The following is a 23,118-nucleotide window of genomic DNA, read 5'->3' on the forward strand; positions in this document are numbered from 1 at the left end:
TTCCAGTTACACTTATGTCATAATACGGCTGCGTTTTGTAATAGGGCAGCCGTTACGAATACCTCCAACATAAAGCACCCAATGGAGCACTATATAGAAGCACGGAGAGTCCCTTAGTCTGCACTATGGAGTCACGGGGGACTCCGCATACTGCCATACAGGCTGCTGCACACTGCTTTGCCGTATGGATGAGGCCTGAAAGGGTTTGTCCAGGATTTAAAACAAAAAAAAACAGACATCGCCACAAGACTTGAACTCAACTGCAATACCAGAAACAGCCTATGTGCAGCCTATGTGCAGCCTATGTGCAGCCTATGTGCAGCCTATGTGCAGCCTATGTGCAGCCTATGTGCAGCCTATGTGCAGCCTATGTGCAGCCTATGTGCAGCCTATGTGCAGCCGTTTCGGGGAAAAATCCTGCCCTACACCTTTAAGGTGAGCTTTCAAGTCTTTATTGGATATTATTATGTAGATACTTGTGTAACCTCACAAGGGACAGGCCCATGATGCAAAAAAAATGCCACTCCAGCGCAAACAATTCATAGCATGACAACAGTAAAGCAGACAACAATCATACTCGAGGATGTAGTTATATCTAAATTGTTTATTTTAAACCCACTTCTGCACCCGTCTTGAAGTATTTAACATGGCAGGAAAAAAAATAAAAAAATTCTTCTGAATCAGAGACAGGAGCTGAAATCAAGACATATGTGAATGCTTTAATGTCTTGGGGTGGGAAGGGAGAGACAAAATAGATAGACTGATCACTAACACAAAACAATTTTTGCAGTTATCTCCTATTCAACGTCTACAAAGAAATAATTCTTGGGGGTTCCAAAAAAAATATGCTTAAAAAATAAAAAATTTAATTGGGAAGAACGTGTCCCTCTCATGCCTATAACACAGTATATATACAAACAGGGCTTGAAGGACACCTTAAACTTTTGTTTTTTTCTGACATCCCAATTTCGCACACAGGGCCAGTTCTGCAGCAGTTTTCATATATTAAAATCCAACAAGGAAGAAAAAGAGTCAAAAGACAATAAAATAAATTACACACAGACTATTTTCAATAAATTAAGCGCAGAAACAAAAATATACACAAAATTCAGTGAATTTAAGGAGGGGGGGGGGGGAGGGGCGGTTTACGGTTGTGCTGGAGATAATTTTCATAAGTTTCCTCCATGAGATTAATTTACATTTTCCCTGTTAAGGGCAAAAACTTTTTTTAAAAAAATCCTTATCCCTCAGGATAAATAATAATTACAATTTTTTTTAAATAAAATGAAAAAAAAAAAAAAAAAAAAAAAAAAGGAGAAACAGTTGCGGTTCCACAATCAATTCTGCGTGGGCTTATGGGTTGGCTACGACAGTCAGGTGGCACTCATCGTGGGTGCAACAATTACCGCTCTAGTTAACCTGTGTACCAGGCAGCCATAACCATCCTGTTAGAGATGTATGGATTATCTCCAGTGGTAACCTATTTCCAGTGTTATAAAGACCTGCGTTGAGACCAAAATGTGAGAAATCACACGACAGGACGGAAGGATATTCAGCACTCAAAAAGTAGAATTTCTCTTTTCCATCAGCAGTAAATTTCAATTGCGTCCTCCATTCAGCCGGTTCAGGGCGTTTCGTGGTTTATGGTCTGTCCACATTGTGACAATGGCCCAAGAGGACTTCCAGTTCTGTCCATGAGATGTATGGTCTCTGCAGACCTTTGCTAATAAAATAAATAACTGTCCATTCTGAAGGAATATCAAATGGTGCTCAACACACCGGAAGCCCCGTCCACAATTCAGTAGAGGGCGGCCCGTTGTTCAGTAGCTATGCCGGGGGCACGTACCCCCTGTTCAATTTCGTTTACGAGGAAATTTCATCAAAATACAATACTGTAACATAGTAAAGATGCTGGGAGAACCGTGTGACCAGCAACTTACATTCCAGTGGGGGCTCTTGGAAATCAGGGGGTACGTCAGCGTCCTGGCAGTTTGACAACCAATTCCAAGATGTATTATCACCCCTTAAGTCTTTATTGGGGGAAATGTGGAGGGAGACTTCGAAGTGGTCCACTGAAGGTCCGTCCCCCCATCATATTCCTCCATCCCCCAGGGTGGGTCCAGTGTACTCATACCAGCACAAAGTTTCCTAACAAGAGACCGGATGTAAATTAGTCCAGTGTGAGAAGGCATCCTGTAATGTTAAATGACATAAACCCAACACTTCACAGTATACAAGCTAGATTTAGGTCAGCCGAACCCACCGATTTCAGCCGACCATCTAATGTGTATGGTGTTGTCCCGACTCTCCCCCAACGGCAGATGCCAGAGAGAAGGAGTGGGCATGTGGAATTTCAACATGCCGGATCCTAAGATAAGCGGACGAGTGACAGCTGCTTTTTCCCTGAGCAAAGTGTGCATTTGTATGTGGGAGTGGGCAGGAATAGTCGTCACCTAAACAAGCATTCTGCCGACAGCTATCTAAAATGTATGGCCAGCTAACCGCTGCTCTGTGTAAAAGGAGTCTGGGAAGGAGTGCAGCAGGACATGGGTTGGGGGGAGAATGGTTGCGGTCTGGCTACTTCAAGGAAGAATTGCAATTTCAACAATTCGTCCTAGATTTTATATCAGTGATGTAAACATCGACTTCGATGCCAAGGACCCGAGCGGTCAAATGACGTCACGTTGTCTCTAATCAAATTTGCACAGGACCTTTACGGAAAGTGCTTAGGATTACGTCTCAATTTCTCCCCATACAACTACTAACAAACAGTATGTATACGCTTACCCCAAAATACATTTCTTCACTTTGGTCTTCCAAATACACTCAAAACAATTGTGTTATTAATCAATGGAGACACCTTTTAAAGGAGTTGTATGATGAAGACAATCCCTCTAACTGGATGCTGTCGTCTCTAACTTCCAATGATCAGCTGCTATCGCCAAGATAAGCCGCGTCTGACCAGGCACTAACCCCGCTGCGGTAGCTACAGGGAAAATTAAGCCTTACATGACGGCCATTCAAATGAAAGGCTGACCACATGATACATGGACAGGCAGGGTCCTCCAAAGGTGGATCTCTGTTATGGCTCATAGAGGTGAATCCTTAGCAAGGGGACCCCCCCCCTCTATTACATTCATACGTCCTAAGCTCTTAATGTTATAAAGATACATTGAAAAACTAATCCAGAGAGAATGTTGGGCCTAAATCAATCATGGTATTAAAAGATGGACATTCATTTTAAGCCCATGAACGTGGTTTTCTATTTTGAACTGTACTAGGGTTGTCACGATGCCAGAATTTAGACTTAGATACCGATACTTTGTGTAGTATTGCGACTTCGATACCAAAACGATACTTTGCCAACAGTAATAATAATAATAATAATAATAATAATAAAGTTCTTCCCTTTTCTGATGTGAGGCGCGAGGTGTGATGATGAATTTTGAATGTGCCTCACATCAATAGTAATTAACCCCATCATGTTTCTCAGTCATAATGGACAACTTTGGGTTAATGTGTAAGGTACATGATGGGGTTAATTACTATTAATGTGAGGCACATGGAGGTTAAATTCATCACACCTTGTGCCTCACAATAATAAGTGAAAGCAGTTTTTATTTTTTTATTTTTACAGCGTACACATCATAAATGACGCAAAAAAATTGTTGTGCAAGTTATTACGGCCGCGCCAAAACCGAATGTGTATATCTTATGTATTGAGACTTATTTTAAAAAAGGTGTATGTGTATTTGTTTTTAATTTAACATTACTTTATGTTTTTGCTTTATTTTTAAACTTTAACGTACTGGCATATATTTATATACTGATAGTAATGTACTGGCATATATTTATATACTGATAGTAATGTACTGGCATATATCTATATACTGATAGTAATGTACTGGCATATATCTATATACTGATAGTAATGCACTGGCATATATCTATATACTGATAGTAATGTACTGGCATATATCTATATACTGATAGTAATGTACTGGCATATATCTATATACTGATAGTAATGTACTGGCATATATCTATATACTGATAGTAATGTACTGGCATATATCTATATACTGATAGTAATGCACTGGCATATATCTATATACTGATAGTAATGTACTGGCATATATCTATATACTGATAGTAATGTACTGGCATATATCTATATACTGATAGTAATGTACTGGCATATATCTATATACTGATAGTAATGTACTGGCATATATCTATATACTGATAGTAATGTACTGGAATATATCTATATACTGATAGTAATGTACTGGCATATATCTATATACTGATAGTAATGTACTGGCATATATCTATATACTGATAGTAATGTACTGGCATATATCTATATACTGATAGTAATGCACTGGCATATATCTATATACTGATAGTAATGCACTGGCATATATCTATATACTGATAGTAATGCACTGGCATATATCTATATACTGATAGTAATGCACTGGCATATAGCTATATACTGATAGTAATGTACTGGCATATATCTATATACTGATAGTAATGTACTGGCATATATCTATATTACAGTATATTAGCCTGTGTAATGATAGTACACAGGCAGTTGTTAAGACATACCCGAGTATACTCTAACAGGAAATATGGCAAGACAGCCCTGGGGTCCTTCAATGGACCCTGGGCTGTCTGCCCATATATGGTATGTCCCTCAATCGCGTCCCAGGGATTCCCTGTGACACGATCCAAGGGGCATGCCCCCTTATCATTTTAGCCTTGAATGCTGCGGTCAGCTTTGATGGCAGCATTCAGGGGAATAGCGGCGGAGATGAGGTTTCTCTCATCTCTGCCGTTAGAGCGGTTCTGCGGTTGAGTAACACAGCCATTGCCCCGATCCTGACAACAAGTGTGTGCGCGGTCAGCATGAGGTGATGCGGCCGACGCTGCACTAACGAGAGGTGGTTCAGGCACGGAGAACAGAACATGGGGGTGTTTTGCAGTGCGCTTGCCATGTTCTGTCTTCAGTGCTGCCGCTCATTAGTGCAGCGCCGGCCGCATCGCATCATCCTGACCCCGTGCACATGTCAGGACTCAGGAGCGGGGCAATGACTGTATCACACAGCCGCAGTCCCGCTCTCATACACTCACGTGTTACAATGCTAAGCTGTGCGGCCGCACAGTTTAGGATCGAACCGTTTGAGGGTGCAGAGCATCGAAACAGTATCGACGTTTCGATGCATCCCTATACTGTGCTATCTGAGTATTAATACTACTGCAAGATAAAATAAAGATGTCCCCTACTATAAACCACGTAAAATTGTTATCACCCTTCAAGCGAAGACGAGGATTGTATTCTTAATTACCTGGTTCCAAGACAATAAGTTACATGTAGGAGCCTTGCTACGTGGAGCTCTCTGTCCCAGACTCCATTTTGGGGACATGACGGGACTCCTTTAAACACAGGTATATTTCCTCTTGTGGGTCATAGTAATAGAACTTGCGCAGGTATGAGATGAGAGGCCTGAAGAAGAAGAAAACGGGAAACCAGTAGAGCTTTAGTGTTTGTAAGAAGGTTGTCCAGGAATTTAGGTGAAATGTTACCACAAAATATCAGATTAACTAGAGAGGAGACATCTTCATTTTTAAAAGGTACTTTATTATGGGCACCTCAAACAAAGTAAATGGGATATAAAATAATCCATGTTCTTGTAAATTAACTATTTATAGTCCAGGACAAAGTAGTACAGTCTTAGGCCGGGTTCACACACAGCATGAATACTGTTGATTTTCCTTTAACGGATTTAGGATTTAGTTGTGGAAAATCCGCAGCATAATACAGTAGCAGCAAAGTGAATGAGATATGAACAATGATGAGAGGAAAAAACGCTCAGAAATGGACCTGCGGTGCGTTATTTTAAATCCGCAACATGACTATTGTATTTGTATAATCGCGGCTTTTTTGTTGAATTCAATGTGAGGTAAAACCCGCAACAAAGAGCAGATGTTGCTATTTTTGCATAGGAGAAGCTACGATTCTCAGGCTGCTGCAGTCACATGGGAGGAAACATCATCCCAGGAGGCCAGGCTGCAGGAAGCGTCGTCATGGCTACGGGTAAGTATAATTATTTTTTTACGTGCAGTTTTCCGCAGTGTATCTGCCTTGTGTGAACATAGCCTTACAGAACCAGAACACGTCTCCTGGGGTATTAAGACCAAGGTTGTATAATCTTGAATGATTACGCGGTAAAGTGATTTTAATGAGCCATTTCCATTACAAGCGTGCACAAACTATATACATATAAACCCAAAGCTTCAAAGAACCAGGATTCTGTTTTTCCCCCCAGAAATGGCACCTCTCTTGCCAATGGACTGTCTGGCATTGCAGCCCATCCCCTTTTTTTCAAACAGGGATTGTCCCAAAATTGACCATTATCAGCTATCCATAGTTTAGGTGATAATTGTCTCAATAATGGGACCCCCACCGATTGTGTGAACGGGGTCCCCGAACCCCCAGGTCGTCCTCACTGCACCACCCACAAACTTTGAATGGAGTAGCACTGCACATACTGGACCACTGCTCAATTCAATGTCGTTCTCACGGAGGAGAAACAGAGAGTTCGAGACCCCCGTTCTCACAACCGGCGGTGGTCCCAGCGTTTACACAATAGTCCCCTATCCCGTGGATAAGTGATAATTGTCAATTCTGATAAATTCCTTCAATATTTTATTCTGCTGTGAATTGGTTATATCTTTTTTGGATGAGCTGGGTGTACACCATTACCGTTCCCACAGGACAGTGGTCTCCAACATGTGGCTCTCCAGCTGATGTGTAACTACAACTCCCAGCATACCGTGACAGCCACAAGCTATTGTCGCATTCATGAAAGCGGGAGAACAAATTGAAGACCACTGTCCTAAAAAGGGGGTATTACACAGCTTTTCCCCAGATTTCTGCTTAGATGTGCAGCAATATAGACATAGGGAATCACTGTATAGATCTGCACATTGATCATTCAAATGTCCGCTTATAGAAGAGGACTTTTTCTAGTGACAATGAATTTTAGGGGTGAAATATTGTAATGATGTGACGCCACAAATCTCTGAGCAGTTTACATTTAATGTCATCTCTTCTCTAATTTTGCAAAAAAAATAAAAAAAATGAAGAAGAGGAATCTTGACTTAAAGCCAATAATTTCATTTCAATCATGGTAAATACAGAGCGGTATCTGTATATAGAAGTCCTTAGACTCCCATTCTATAATGTGGGTCACACGGCATTACACAAGAACACCGTAGTGCAATCAGCAATGTGGTCTATGTTCTGACAGGGGGTGAACAAGCCGTGAGACGGCAGCAGACGACAGCACAGCCCCCAGACCTCCCAGTGCAACATAAACAGCACTTAGCAGGGGCTCTGACTAATAATTAGTGTTGACGCTGGAAATGGTAATTATATAGGATGGAGAATTGTATTTACACACACAGAGTTCTGCACAGTAGATGGGAAGAGACGGCATGCCAGGCAGGGTTTCTGCATGTATATACATCTACACACACACACATATTATATATATATATATATATATATATATATATATATATATATATATATATATATATATATATATATATTACATACACACACGCACGTAGGATATGGAATAAGACGGAGAAAGACAAAGATGGATGAATTTGATGTAAAAAAGCAAAATGCACCACGGCTATTCTCCATAATGTGGGCTTCCCAGTGATCAACATATACATAATCCAACTACAACTGTAGGGATCGTTAAAGAAAAAGATTTTAATAGTGAACTCTCCTCTCCCCCTAGCCATGTAGAACCGTGCCTGCAATCCTACATAGTGAGGCGATGATCACTCGCTCCTAAGCCAGTCAGATGTACATTATGTTACTTGTCCTTTTCATGCCATTTCGTCCTCATAATCCCTATATAAATATTTCTATAAATTGTGTTTCCGAAAATTATTCACCTTTGAACACAGGATGAAAAGTGGCCATGCGTTACAATATAATCTATTCTAAAATTTGCAACGAGAGACTGTAAAAAAAAACAAAACACTATTTGAATATAGGAAAACATAAGATTAAAAATACTTAAAAAAATAATTTTTGGATTTAATTTTTTGAACGTTAATTGTGCCAATTGGCAAATCGGCCACAACAATTAGATCCAGTTTGCTATTCTTAATGTATAGCATGGTGCAGCCTGGGGCCACGAGACCTCAATACTCACTTGGGTAGAGGGAGCTCAGGAATGTGGTCTATCCGGACCAGTTGTCTAATACGGAAGCGACATAAATGTTGCAGAGATTTCACATTACTGAAGCGGGAAACAGGGTATAATAGTTGTACTGGGGTAGGTGGAAGACCTGAAAGAGAAAGGCGTCTGATGAATAAAATTCTATAAACCAAGTAAAACGACTGGCAGCGAAGGATAACAGCAGACAGCCTGAGAAGCCCTTATACAAGAAAGGAAGGGAGGAAGCATAAGAGAGTGGCACAGCACAATAAACGAAAGCAGCAAGGGAGGCAGAGGGATCATAAATGCAGGGACCGCTCAGGCAGTCAACCACAGCTTGTATAGCGATATACATGTATTCAGGTACTTACCCGGTACCCGTGAACGCAGGAAATACAGGAACTTTCCATTTTTGGAGTGCATGATGGCTCGTTTTATGAACTCCACTACAGACTGGCAACGATCTTCAAACTTAGGATGGCACCATAGACTGAATGTGCCTGAGAGGACAGAGAAACAAGGGTAAATATAACAGTCTGGTAAACACTTATATTATATAAACTGAAAACTCAAGTGACTCTGCTCATTTTCACACATGACGTATTTGTTGAGGATTTTCATTGAAAATTCAGAGCAAATTACATTGCAATGCTAGTGAGTTTGTAGCGAAAAAAAATTGGCGAAATCTCCGGTCATGCTGTGGCTTTTCATATCTGCAGCACGCATATTATGTTGTGGATTGCTGTGAAGTTTTCGTTGTAAGGGTTGAAATCTGCAGCAGAACTCACCTGTAACACGAGCAGAATTTGGTGGAGAAGTTCTGCTCCATCTGAAGTTACCCCTAAGGCTATATTCACACCACATAAACACAGTGCAATGAGATCGACGTGTGCAAGAGCGTCCCTTTCCCCGTGCGCTCACCTCGATAGTGCTCCATGCGCGTGTGGTGGGTGATGCCTTGTGAGCGGAAGCTGAGGCTCAGTATATAGCGGGGATCAGAGCTATCTCGTACAAGGAATGAACCATCTGGCTTCCCTTTCAGTTTCATTTCTGCGTCCTCCCAGTTCATGGGACCCCAGTACCAACCACACTGCAGGGAGAAAGGTATGCCAAGTAAAACCAAAAGCTCAAAAGACAGAAAAAAGTAGGATCTATATAAGTCAGTATTAACCTTTTCCAGTTCTCTCAAACTTGCAGCAAAACTACTGGGATCCTGCCGGAGAATGGGGCATTGTAAGGGCTGTACCAGTGGGACTGGCACACACTCAGGCGGCCGAAGGGGTACCACTCGAGGCAGGGGATCTGCAATAAGATTAAAGAGAAGCATTTTAGCATTTAGTCGATTTTAGTTGAAATCCTCCCTCCAGCTTTTCACTGCACTACGTTTCTATTTGCACACAGTAATATTCAAGTTCTGCAAGCTGCAATGTACTTGTAAAGCCTCCTACCTACTGTACTTTCAATTGCTCTATACCCCTATGCTTTACACTGCAGCTCTGCTAGGTCAGCTTGAATGCTGTGTATAACTACAGCCCACTAGGAAGTAACAGCAAGAAAGGTCTGATTTCCGTTATTGAATGAATAGACTTATAGGCGGCAAGTAACTAATCCATGATTGAAAATACAGAGGAAAGGCCAAGTATCTGGTAACGGCCATGCGTATACCGAGTCTATTCAGCATGAATATAGGGATTTCCTGGAGTTCTGCTTGACTATTAAGATATACAATACTTGCACAGTAATGTAAACCAAAAAAATAAGAAATTAAATGGTGCATTTCAAGATGTATAGTAAAGTCAATAAAATGGAAAATTGGATAACGTACTATATAGTAGTAAAGACTGACCCGGAGCATGTGGCGGGGGTGGTGGGGGCAGCGGGAATGACTGTAGTGAGGACCCCATAGGACCTACTAGAACAGACGCTGGTTGTATACCTCCAATATCATCTGGAAGAAAAAAATATTCACATTACCTAAAATCTGAGAAAAACAGACTAAAAAAAAAAAAAAAAAAAAAAAAAAAAAGTCAAAAATGTCTATACTATATATCAATACAAACAAAGGTCAGAGAGGAAAAAGTGGCATTGTTGCTCACAGGAACGCGTACGTTTCAATGATTTGAACATTTATTCTTTTTTTCAAATTTTTGATAAATGAGTGCACAAAATGGGACAATGGGAAGAGAATTACCTAGAAGGCTCAGACTCCTGCGAGGAGGTGGAGGAGGGGTAGGGGGGTGGGTAGAGCATGAACCTCGGTGAGATATGTCCACATCCACAAGAGATACGGTTTCACCTGCCATAAAGGAAAACACATTAGAAAATGTAGTGGGACCACCCAACATCAGGACCATTTATTGGACCACTTACCAGTAAAGAGGGGACTGAAGGAGACTGGAGAGAAGGCACTTTGAGTTCTGGTCAAACGGGGCTTCCTGGGAAAAGAAACACATTGATAAGTGAAATTATGGTGACGCAGAATACAGAACAGTTTTTGTTATACAGCATAAACAGACAACCCCTAAGGCTTCATGCACACGACTGTGCCTGTAATTACGGGCACGGCCGGCCATGGACAGCCGGCCATTTTTACGGGCCGTGCTCCCATTATAAATTATAGGAGCACGGTCCGTAAAATTAAAAAATAGGACATGTCCTATTTTTTTCGGCAGGATTCTACGGCACGGACACCCTCCCGTAGACATACGGAAGGTGTCCGGCGGCCCTAGAACTGAATGGGCCCGTAATACCAGTCCGTAATTACGGGTGATTTTACGGTCGTGTGCATATGGGGGCCTTACCCTGCCATCTCTACATTCTCTGCAGACAAGAAACACCAACATAGAGGGCAAAATGCTGGTTTAGCAGGTACCGCCATGAAAGGAAAACAGTGAAAGGGACAGAAGTCTAAACCAGAGCTGCGGCCCCTATATTTTCAGGACCCCCGCCGATTACAAAGTAATGAGATACCCTAGGATATGCTATCACTTTATTAGGTGGGAATGTCCTTTTAATTGCAAACTTGAATCATGGTTTATATATCAGGTACAGAAAATAAAAAATATATCAAATATATCCATCATTTATAGCGGAGTGACATATATCTCTATTGTTTAAAATACTCCGTGGCCCATTATAATGTCGTTAATATAATGACCAAAAAGTAGCATTTATTACATCATACAGTCCCATGGATTGAACAGGACCCAGGACTGCAATAATACCCAAAACCAGCTAACCAGAATACCACGTGGCTGAAACGGTCAAAACTGTGCCCACTACTTGTTTCATTTTAAACCCCCCCCCCCCCCCCAGTTGAATCTACTCAACATCCTGTGTGTCAAAATCCAAAGAAAACACAGAAAGTCTGCAGAGCTATGTGATGCCACCTAAACTGTGTACAGAGGATCCGAAGGAGGGCCTGGCACAATGTCACGAATCATGCAAGAAAATACAGAGTTCCCATGGCAAAGAAACTCAAAAACATCAAAACCTAAAGCAGTCATAACACTGCCCCCACGAATGACCTAGTGCTAGCGCCTCCCAGCCTCACGGATCAGAGCTTACAGTATAGTCACATATATCCACTGCTCCACAAGACGACATTACTCATAGATATAGATTTTATCTACAATGTCATCAATCAATTCACAATTGTTTCCATTCTTAAAGCTGCCAATAAGAGAAATCTCTGCTCTCTTGTTCGGCCAGCAGGTATGACCCCCAAAAAATACGGAAGTGCATGTTATTTCTATGGAGAGGAGGAGGAAGCGTGAGCAGCTGCCTGACATCTTTGATGCCGCTTATTTCAGGAGAAAACAAAAAGGGTAGAGCAAATTTAAAAAAAAAAAAAAAAAATCCAACTAGCTTCCTTACCACCTGAACCCAACCAAAAACAAATCGCCAATGGGGTCAGTACCAGAGATTCCGCCCAGCTTCACCGATGTGCAGGATCTGCCAGCAAAAATGACTATGCCTGGTATACCATTAGGGTGCATTGGTAAGGGTATGTTCACATGCAGAGTCTTCAGGCATATATTTTGTGAGGAGGTGGGGGGACGCTAAACGCCTACAAACATCTGCCCATTTAATTCAATGGGAAAAAACGCTGCGTAAGAACGAGGAGCGTGTCATTTCTTCAGACGTGTTTGAAGCTGTTCTCATTGCGTCAATGGAAAAACAGCTAAAAAAAAAAAAAAAAAACGCCTCAAAAAACATTTTTGGCTTAAAAAACGGCTGAAGATCAGAGGCTGTTTTCCCTTGAAAACAGCTCCGTCATTTTCAGCCATTTTTGATTTTGCGTGTGAACATACCCTAAGGCTGTGTTCACACTGAGTTTTATGCAGGAGGAAAATTCTGTTTGGGATTTTGAGGCAGATTTTGTCCTCCTTGCACGTCGTTCGCCGCGATTTTCGTGGCGTTTTTCACCCGCAGCCATTGAGAGGTCAGAGGTCAGAGGCGTAAACGCGCGAAGATAGGGCATGTCCCTTCTTTCTCCCGTGAGGCAGTTTTACCACTGGCGGGAGAAAACCGCCCCCGCCTCCCATTGAAATCGCGGTTTCCGCTCCAAAAAGCTCGTCAAAATCCTCCGTGTGAACAGGCCCTAACAAGTTGACAACGTAAAAACATCCAGGTAATATGTGCAAGTCGTCAAGTTGATGGCTGGATAAATATTTTATATTATATTTTTATTCATTATTTTAATTAGCCAAATTGCTCCAATTACAAGCAAATAGAGGAGGTCCAACCCCCGGTAACCCCATGCATGAATAGAACGGAGGAGTCAGGGCACCCCTTCACTGCAGTACCCAACAAAGGACAGGCCATCACGCTATATCATGTGGCCGGCCCGTGCTGCCGTTTTGTAGCGGAATCCTCTAATCAAATTATTAAGAAAAATTACTATTTTGCAAAGTCCTGCACAATAATAGTTTTTAATATCTAACTGGAGCTACAAACACCTTTCATATAAACTTGAAATGACTAACTATCCTCTATGTGGCTCACTCTAGATCAGGGGTGCACAACCTGTGGCCCGGGGGTCACATGTGGCCCACAATGCAGTTTCGCGGCCCTCAACCAATAAGGATACAGGAAGGATTGTCTGTGTTTCAATGGTTCTGAAACGACAGGGCTGTCCAGAGACCGCCACATCCTTCCAACGCAGAGAACCGTTCCGTCATTAGACAGCATGTCTGTTCTGCCCCAAATACCCCTTTAAGTTTTACTGCAGCCCTTGGGAGTGGTACATACTGGCAATTTGGCCTCGAACCAGAAAAGGTTGTGCACCCCTTGTAGTCATGTAGCCAAACTGGTTTTAATTTTAAAGTTTCCAGGAGACAACCTTATAGTCGCAGCAAGGAAAATGAAGGATTGCATGTCACCCATGGAAATCAATGACCACGCTACATAAGGGACAGCAGTGCTCCAGGGCAGGGCCATGTTTGCTGTCATTTTTGGCTGTACCCAATAGATGGCGTCATCTTGGTCTTTGTGGACTTGCTACAGTGATGACGTGCTGTTCTTGCTGGCATCACCATTGAGGTCAGTGTTTAGCTGCAGCGGTCACGTGTATGAACGAAAAGTTATTAAAGAAGGGAAGTCAACAAAAAACGGTGGAAACCGCTGAAGGATTGGGGGATAGAACAGGTGAGTATCTGTATTATTATTACATCCACTTTCCTACTTTCCAGATGAGTCCTGTGTACGTATCTTCATAGGGAACATATCAATACTGTATTTCCAATGGTACCTATGCAGGGCTCAGCTAGACGGGACCAGGTTGTTCTGCACAGGCAGAGGCTACTCCAGTATAAAGCCTCAGATAGACAATGGGCCACATTTATCTATACGAGGCGAGTTCTCCGGCATAATTGCATTGAATAATGCGGACCACCATATTTATCAAGTCCTCCACCGCTTTTTCCAACACCTACAAAATGTGCATTTTTTTTTTTTTTAAGGCTGGGTTCACACGACCTATTTTCAGAGGTAAACGAGGCGTATTATGCCTCGTTTTACGTCTGAAAATAGGGCTACAATACGTCGGCAAACATCTGCCCATTCATTTGAATGGGTTTGCCGACGTACTGTGCCGACAACCTGTCATTTACGCGTCGTCGTTTGACAGCTGTCAAACGACGACGCGTAAAAATACAGCCTCGTCAAAAGAAGTGCAGGACACTTGTACATTATATGCAGGACACTTCTTTCGGGCGTAATTTGAGCCGTTCTTCATTGAACTCAATGAAGCACGGCTCAAAATTTACGGCTGTCAGAGAAGCCTCGCAAAATGCGAGGAGGAGCATTTACGTGTGAAACGAGGCAGCTGTTTTCTCCTGAAAACAGTCTGTCTTTTCAGACGTAAATGCCTCTCATCGTGTGCACATACCCTTAGGAAAAAACATACAGATTTCTTGACGCACTGAAAGCCATCTATTGGGTACAGCTGAAAAGGACAACAAACACGGCCCTGTCCTGGAGATCTGCTGTCCATAAGGAAACCTGTTCATTCATTTCGATGAGTGCTATGTAAGGGCCTGTTCACATCTGCATCAGTGTTTTTGGTGCTTTGACATGTCAGAGGAGCAGAACAACAAAAATACCGGTAGCGCCATTTCCGTTGCATAACAGACACCTCCAAAGGAACCCATTGACTTTAATAGGTTCCATCGGGATTCCGCCATGGTATCAGTCGTTTTACCGAAAACAAGCGTGCTGCGTTATTGTTTTTGTGATTTTGGGTTGAATCTGTGACAGAGGCCTCTAGCTGAGCCTCCAACGCAGATGTGAACAGGCCCTAATCCTACGTGTGAGAAGATGACATTTGTGTAGTGTTTGATCACCACTGATTTCCAGAATGAGAGGGATCTAGAGGGAGAAAACCCCTTCGGCACTGCTTAGAGATTTGTCGCTGGAAATCTGACCCAACTCCAATACAAATATCCATTAAAATCTGCAGCCTTTTGCTTACAATGAGCAGTGCCAAAAGGGTTTGCTCTCTCTATAGAGCCCTTTTATTCTGGGTCAGTAGAAGTCTGAGATCACAGACTTCACTAATGTAATCTTACATGTATCCATGACACATCAAAAGAGGACTGTCTGGATTTTCCCTTTGAAGCAGATTTCTCCTGCTACACTATTCCTAGAATGGACACATCGCCTATCCTGCCGATAGGTGAGAAGTGTCTGATCACTGGGGGGCCCACTGCTAGGACCCCCACCACGCACTAGAACAGGGTCTCGAGGAGTGAGGAGCTTGAATGGTGCAGAATTTGAGCATGCGTGCTGCCGCTCCATTCAATGTCTATAGGACTGACGGAGACAGCCAAGCGCTGTACTCGGAGGTCACCATCAGTCTCATAGACTCAATGGAGGGAGCGACAGCGCACGTGCTCGTTCTGCACTCCATTCAAGGTTCTCGGGACCCACGTTCTAGTGATCTTTGGGGGGGGACCAGCGGTGGGGCAACTAGTGATTACACACTGATCACCTGTCCTGTGGATAGCCGATTCTGGAAATACCACTTTAAGGACAACATAGAATGGGGACGGGTCTGCAGCACTATTAGAAAAATTGGCAAAACAAAGTAATAAAATACGGTGTTGTTTGTCTAATAGCAATGAGCATAAAATACAATAAACTTTGTTATTTGAGTCCACTGTATTAATGGTGGCGCACTCTGCAGAAGGGATTCATGGCTGCCATGTATACATGCAGGTACACGGCCGCCTGTCACTCACTGGCGAGAGAGTTCGGAGGGAGCGCTGCTCTCGTGAATACAGCGGACTCTTAACTAATAGTCCACTGTATTCTTTGCGCAAAATGGCCCAATAATTTATTTATTTTTAAGTGCATCCAGCCTGTCCCCATACTACTGTGTGCTGCCTTTAAAGAGGACCTGTCACCTCTGACATATCTGTTTTAGTAAATACTTGTATTCCCCATGAAACAACAATTCTGAAGCATCTTTACTTAGAACTTTACATTGTGCTGTTCCTCAGTTATTACTCCTAGAAATGTATTAATAAATTGACAACTGGGTGTTACCATTCCCCTTGTCATAGTTGTGTGTTTCATTGTCAGTGCTGATTAGAGTGTCAGCCCGTGTAAGGACACCCCCCCCCCCAACTGGTATCACCCAATTATCAATTTATTCATCCATTTCTAGGAGGAATAACAGAGGAACGGCACAATGTAGAGTTCTAAGAAAAAATGCTCCAGAATCTTTATTTCATGCGGAATACAAATATTTACTATAGCAGACATGTCAGGAGAGGTGACCGGTACTCATTAAATAAAGTAGCATATCACAGGGACAGATCTGCTTTACAACCCTCTGATGTTGTAGGACAATTCACAAATATTTCAGTCAGGTACAGCGAACAAACCAGATGGATTTTCACCAGATCATAAAAACTCATATGTGAACCTTTGCAGCCATTCTTTTTTTCACATGACTGCAGGATCAGACTACACAGGGTTTGTTTGTAGTCTGTAACCATGGAGACACATAGGAACTACATACACAAAATTGTAGGAGATTTTTATTCAAGTCTATTTGCAAAATTGCTTCATTTTCTTTTAGCTGAAGTAGAGCAATAAAAACAATGGTTGTAAACGTGGACGTGGCTGTGTCTCACAGCTTTCTCTGACTCCAGAATGTCAAGCTTTGCAGCATTAGCAACCTTGTAAGTCAGGAGCCTGGGAAAGCTGGGGGACAGCACCTGTGATTTTGACTATAGGGACCAGACACTCACCTGCCCAGCTCCAGCTCCTTGTCCCTGGACATGTCAGTCAGGCTTCCCCCGGACCCCCCCAGCTCTCCGGCTCCTCTTCTGTCAGCAGCCCCCGCGGTGCCGGCGCAGCTCTTGGTGCGGAAGATTCTGGAGAGACGAATCCTCAGCGACCCCTTCCTCCCCGCACTCCTCCGGGCCGCCGCTCCGGCATGTCCGTCCCCTGCACCCTCACCGTCCTCTTCCTCCTCCAACCTCCGGGCCTCGGGGGCCTCCAGCACCAGTAGAGCATCACTGGTCTCCTCACACGGACAGCCGGCCCCCCGCAGCCCCAGCGCTCCCAGCTGCAGCTCCAGGCCTTCCCCAGGCTGCGTTGCTTTACGGTGACGGTTGCACAGCTCTGCCGGCTGTGGAGCCCCTTCTGCAGGCACCGCTTCTACTCCTGCCCCCGGCTCCTTGGAGGCCTCTGCATCCTCCACCTCTTCCCCTCGTAGCATATTCCGGAAAACCATGAGCCTGGGTCTGGCTGCCTCTTCCCCGGCCTCAGCTCCGCAGCCCAGCAGCCGGCTCAGCACCCGGTAGGACGCGGCCTCCTCCTCTGCCGCTGCGCCTCGCATGTCCCCGGTGGCTGTGCAGGCCCCGGCCCGAGCCTCGGCCTCTCCCAGCTCCGCTTCCCGAGCTCCGACAGCTCCCTCATCGGAGCCCGCCCTCCGTATCCGATACAGGACGACGTCACTTCCGGTTTTCTGACTGACAGTTGCCGGGCCTGTTTCCATGCAGGAGAATAACGCCCCGCCCAAGGACCTGTCAAATGCACAGATTTCGAGAAAAGTGTCGCAGGGCAGGCGAGCAGCCATTTTCTTGGTGGATAAGCTTGTGCGTTTAGAGAAACATGTTAAAGGAGGAGTATAACATCTGGTGCAAAGGAGCTGTCCAAAGCAACCAATCAGATAACTGCTTTCATTTTCTAACCTTTTTGTAGGAAATTAAACCTGTGATTTCATTGGTTGCTATGGGCAATACCAGTATTTTTATTTGCACCAGCTATAGCCTTTTGTATACCTTGTTTGTTTTTTTAAAGGGTATTTAAAGCCGATTCATATGAAGTCATTGTATTATGAAATGGTCTGCAAGTTTCTAATATACTGTGTTTATTATGTTTTATTTTTCAAGATATCTGCTTGCAGTTAGTGAACAAGATCCTTCATTGCTTGCTGCCGGAAGCTGACAATCTGTCAGGTTCGTCGTGTGATGATCCTTGTTATGAGAGAGAGCTCTGGTGACTGTATTATATCTGTAACAAGCACCAAGGCCTGGTTTCCTTCCTTCAGGTGGCAAACTGGGCAATTGCTTAGGGCCTCCGTTTTCTAGGGGGACCCTGGGGATGTGAATCTCAGGGAAAAAAATAAAGCCACCCAGTATTATTTAGCATTGTACGGTGGTATTATGGTATTATTAACCTTTTTCAAATTTGCCCCAAAAGCAATGTAAATAAATGAACATTCGTATTGTCCCGCAGAATAAAGTTAACATGTCCTTTATTACTGCACGGTGAATGCCGTAAAAACTACTAAACTCCAAAAACAATGGAGGAATCACACATTTTTTATCATTCTTCCCCACAAATATTTTTTTTCCAGTTTTCTAGTACATTATATGGTACAATAAGTTTTGCCATGAAAAACTACAACTCACCCCGCATAAAACAACCCCTCATACGGCTATATTGACAAGAATATGTAAAAAAAAGTAGTGGCTTTTGGAAGGTGGGGTGGAAAAAGTGGAAAAAAATCCAAAATGAAAAACAGCTGCGGCGGAAAGGGGTTAATATACAAGCTGCAGTGTTTACGCAGCAGTTTCGGTAAGAGTGACTTGAGACTTTTTCTCTTGAGACTCCGCTTGTTAATGATGGTTGTGAACTGTTTTACGGTAACATTTCTTATGTTCTTGCTCAAGACATTGTCTCATTCTTGCATCATGTGTGTTGAATATGTCGCTCTGAGTTTTCTACACCTAAGTGGACATTTCTTAACATTTTCTACCAGTGTGTACACTAATAACAATGACGTATATCGGCATTGATCCATCTCACTTAATATATGTAATATAAGATATTGTAAAAAGTGTTCTAAGATGAGATCACAAAAATACACTATGTTGGGTGAACAATTACTCACTCACTATGGTGGGCGGCCATGGCACGACCTGGTATTACATGATTGACCATTTATTTGATTGGGTGCCATGAATAATTGCCATATAATAACAGGTAAAATGTGTGGCAGCCTCCACCTTGCCTTGGCAATATGTCCTGATAACTGGGGATATTAGCAGCCATGTTTTATACGGAGAGGGGTTTTCCATTCGGGACAGCGCCTTTAATTAAACATTATGTCACGATAGTACAGCACACCTTAGCTAAACCAGAACAGGTACCTCAGAAAAATCATGTAGATGTAACCTGGGCTCTATTCACACCGTTATGTGGCTACGTTTGGCACATACATCTGGGAAATCTCCAGACATGTCATGTCATAGGCACTCATGCAAAAAAAATAACTGCTTGTGCTTGGTATATGTTTTTTGCAGTGGGTTTCCTATACAGTTTTTTTTAAAAAGATATGCCAATGTAAATCCACCCAGTGGATGCCATAAGGACATTCTTTTGCCATCTGTCAGGTCTATAGGGGTCTATGGAGCCATTTAGCATTTGTGCCGAGAGTATCCGCACACCGAATACGGCGTGAACATAACCTCAGACAAACATACTTGCCAACAGTCCCACAAACCGGCAGATTCCCTTAAAGCGTGCCTCGTCTTTCAGGTGACTTTTCAGAATAAGCTGTCATATGAGTGTACATGAGGATTAACACTATATCTGGCCGTTATATGACTTGTATGGTGCATTATTTAGCAGTTTTCCCTTCTGCAGGCTCTATCTCTAATTTTGAGTTTTCCAGAGCTATTGGGCTAACTGCTACCATGTTTTCTTTAACAAGCACACATAGAGAAGAGGAGAGCCTGCTCTCCTATCTCTATATATCACATATATTTATAGAAACAGCTGTATGGAGGACATCATACAGCAGTAATGAGCAGTGTAGCTGTGGGGTCAGATAGAATACTCACTAGAAGCTTCAGCAGCGTCTCTGTGTGTCTCTCTGCCTTTCTCTCACTCTGCTCCTGCTCACTGCTCCCCTCTCCATAGACCTCTATGGGCAACATGTAACCTGATCCCACAGTGAGCTGATGTGGAGAAAACATGTGATTTGAAGTAACCCCATAAATGATGTAACTTACACCCACTGTACCCTGTACCCATAAATCTGTGATCAAATATTAAATTTTATCTTGTTTTGTTTTTTGTAAAAATGACAAACAAATATGTTTTTCCTGTATTAAAAAAAACAAAAAAACAAAAAACAAAAACAGCACATATGAACAAAGGCGTAAAAGCCTTTTAGTGTAATCATCTGAATGTCTAAACTGGAACTTCAATGCCGCTCAGTGTGGACCCCTGGTTTATATTTGGAGGAAGTCCCTTCCATCTATTCACATCCACAGATTAGTCAATACCCTCTAATGGAGCAGCGGAACAGACGGCACAGACACTATCTCATCAGATCTTTCTTGTAATACCTCACATTATAATTTCACAAGCAATTACTCAATACCACACATTTTCCTGGTATTATAATTACAAGTCGAATGTCAGCAGCCTGGATGTTTCCATTATGTTAGTGATCTCTTACACAATTTGTTGTGGCCTATTTTTTTTGCATTTTCGAAGGCTACATTATTTACTACAATACATGGCAATAGACGTAACGATGTCACCTCGATCCGTCCAAAACTCCTTTTTTTTTTAACGGAACATTTGTCAGCAAGGGGTGACAAATAAAAATATATTTGCCACTATATGGTTGTTCGTATATCATGGAATTCATGTCTATTACGCTAATGCCTTTCCGCCGGCGATCAGTGATTGGCTCGGCTATCTCCGACAGCACCATAGAAAGTAAATGTAGAAGTGGCCGGTCATGCGCAGTCTCGCTCCATTCACGTAGGGCACTCCCGGACCCCTTTCTCTGTATAGGTGAAAAAATATCATAATGAAAAAACCCCTTTAAATGCAATATGAATTCCATTATATTTATAGAGTAGAGCCCCGATATTGACTATTTTTTAAGTAGTGAAACATTGAAGTCTTTTTGGTTTGCTGGTACAAAAAACCAAAAAAAATTTTCTCAAACCACTCTCCACCCAGGTATTTGTTCTGAATATCCATGCTCCACAAATGGAGGTATTCACATGGTGCGGTATTGCTGCATTTTTGTGCGTTTCCATGCTAACTACAAAACAGAAAAGAAATTGGTAAAAAACACATCCGTTTTTGCAGTGCGGTTTCCTTCTATGCAAAACCGCACCATATGAAGACACCCAAACTGAGACTTAAATGCTAGAAGTGAACTTGCAGGAAAACTTGATCTTCAACTTCAATCAGCCCAACAACCTCTTCTACTAAAGAAAACATATTTAGGCCTCCTTCTCACACATGTTTTTTACGTGACGTTTTTTATTTATATTTTTGGACATACATTTTTTTCCTGCCATCTTTGAAGTCCTAATTATAAGCCTATGAAAAAAAATGGCAGAAAAAGCGCCATACCCAGAGTATACTACATTTTGATAAAAACACCAATGACCCCAAAAATGCTCCAAAAACTGCACAATCCCGTGTTGTGTATGTAGGCATTCTCATATTTTACTACAGACTTTAAAGTCACATCTGGCCACAGCGTTTTTGGGCAAAACAACACTGCAAAGCCCTGAGGAAACCACAGCACGTGGATCTCTTGCCACTTTTTCCCATTAACGGTAATATTGTTCATGGATTTATTATTTTCTGTCTACTCTCATTTGGCATGAATGTTTTGTATTAGCCCAGGATCACACACACAGTTTTGATGTAGTTTTTAGCACCGTCACCCGGCCCCGCACCGATAAGCTGCCCCCGGGCGCCGGATGTTTTGAACGGTATGCAGTAGTTGGAGCCGGAAACAGATTGCTCCGACCACTGCGTAGCGGCCGTTCTGCAGAACTGCAGCAATGCTCCTATTCACTTGAATATTATAAACCAATCCAAAAGAGATCACGACCAAGTATTGAAAAAATAAAAAAAATACTTTATTGATGTACCATAAAAATACACATAGACATGAATTAAAAACAAGGACTCTGTTCAATCATCTGATCATCCGCTGCTTCATTGTTCTGACTCCATTTAAAACCTGCGAGGGTTTTTGTATTCCTTGTTTTTAATTCATGTCTATGTGTATTTTTATGGTACATCAATAAAGTATTTTTTGTATCTTTTCAATACGGTCGTGATCTCATTTGGGTTGGTTTATAATATACAGTCACGAGGACCACGTTACTATATAGGGCTGTTGCTCGGTTTTTCTATTCACTTGAATAGGAGCAGAGCTGCAGTTCTGCAGCTCGGTAGCTATGCCGTGACCGGAGCCATCTGCTTCCGGCATGGACGTCTGGTACCCGGAGACAGCCAGAGCAGCTGATCGGTGCAGGGTTCAGGTGTCGGACCCCCACCGATCTTATACTGATAACCTATCCTGGGGATAGGTCATCCGTTGTCACGTAGTGGACAACACCTTGAAGGACACTTACTAAGAGTTAATTCGATGAGTGCTTATTTGCCGCTTCTTATGTGTATAGTTGCAAAAACCGCTGCAAAAAACGCCACTGAAAACGTAAGGAAACGCTGTGGGTGCATCCAGTCTTACCCTTGAAAAACCCACCATCTTGGCCTACAACTCGTCATGGTCCTGTAGAAAACCCTTGCACCCTTGGTTGTGATGTCATCAACCACTGTTTATACTGATTGTAGATTATATTTTGAGATGACATAGAGTATAGGGAAAGGGTTCGTGTGTTTGACACTTTCTCCACACATCTGTGACACATCCACAACTCCCCAGGCTCACTACAGCCATCTGTCCTTCTGCTCTCTCCATTCACACAACACTAATTGGAAGTGACACAGGCAGAGAATCCATTATATATAGAGCCTTTGGGAGGGGGGGTGGATAGACATATGATTATCGCTAGGT

At 42.7% G+C, this 23,118-nt stretch overlaps 1 protein-coding gene across 2 annotated transcripts; it reads right to left on the reverse strand.

Moving 5' to 3' along the window:
* Positions 1–584: 584 nt before the first annotated feature.
* Positions 585–17,778, reverse strand: SOCS7 (suppressor of cytokine signaling 7). 2 transcript variants are annotated; one of them, XM_075845693.1, is made up of 10 exons: positions 17,012–17,778; positions 10,623–10,687; positions 10,444–10,548; positions 10,099–10,200; positions 9,424–9,554; positions 9,174–9,342; positions 8,624–8,752; positions 8,247–8,382; positions 5,355–5,512; positions 585–2,148 (listed from the first exon to the last, which is right to left on the reverse strand). In XM_075845693.1, the coding sequence occupies exons 1-9, from the start codon at positions 17,761–17,763 to the stop codon at positions 5,392–5,394; spliced, it is 1,710 nt and encodes a 569-aa protein (XP_075701808.1). In that variant the 5' UTR covers positions 17,764–17,778; the 3' UTR covers positions 585–2,148; positions 5,355–5,391. The 2 variants fall into 2 exon arrangements, with proteins under 2 accessions (XP_075701808.1, XP_075701807.1); XM_075845692.1 differs by having other exon boundaries at positions 10,078–10,200.
* Between the last annotated feature and the right edge of the window lie 5,340 nt (positions 17,779–23,118).

This window comes from Rhinoderma darwinii, chromosome 13, assembly GCF_050947455.1.
Source record: "Rhinoderma darwinii isolate aRhiDar2 chromosome 13, aRhiDar2.hap1, whole genome shotgun sequence".
NCBI lineage: Eukaryota > Metazoa > Chordata > Amphibia > Anura > Rhinodermatidae > Rhinoderma > Rhinoderma darwinii.

What these genes read in the sequence shown, in the direction of transcription:
- SOCS7 (XM_075845692.1), bottom strand. Translation starts at nt 17,763, where the DNA reads ATGGAAACAGGCCCGGCAACTGTCAGTCAGAAAACCGGAAGTGACGTC. An exon ending in GTTTGAGAGAACTGGAAAAG is followed by an intron (nt 9,343 to 9,423) that starts GTTAATACTGAC and finishes TTCTCCCTGCAG; the next exon opens with TGTGGTTGGTACTGGGGTCC. An exon ending in GCGCATGGAGCACTATCGAG is followed by an intron (nt 8,753 to 9,173) that starts GTGAGCGCACGG and finishes CTGTCCTCTCAG; the next exon opens with GCACATTCAGTCTATGGTGC.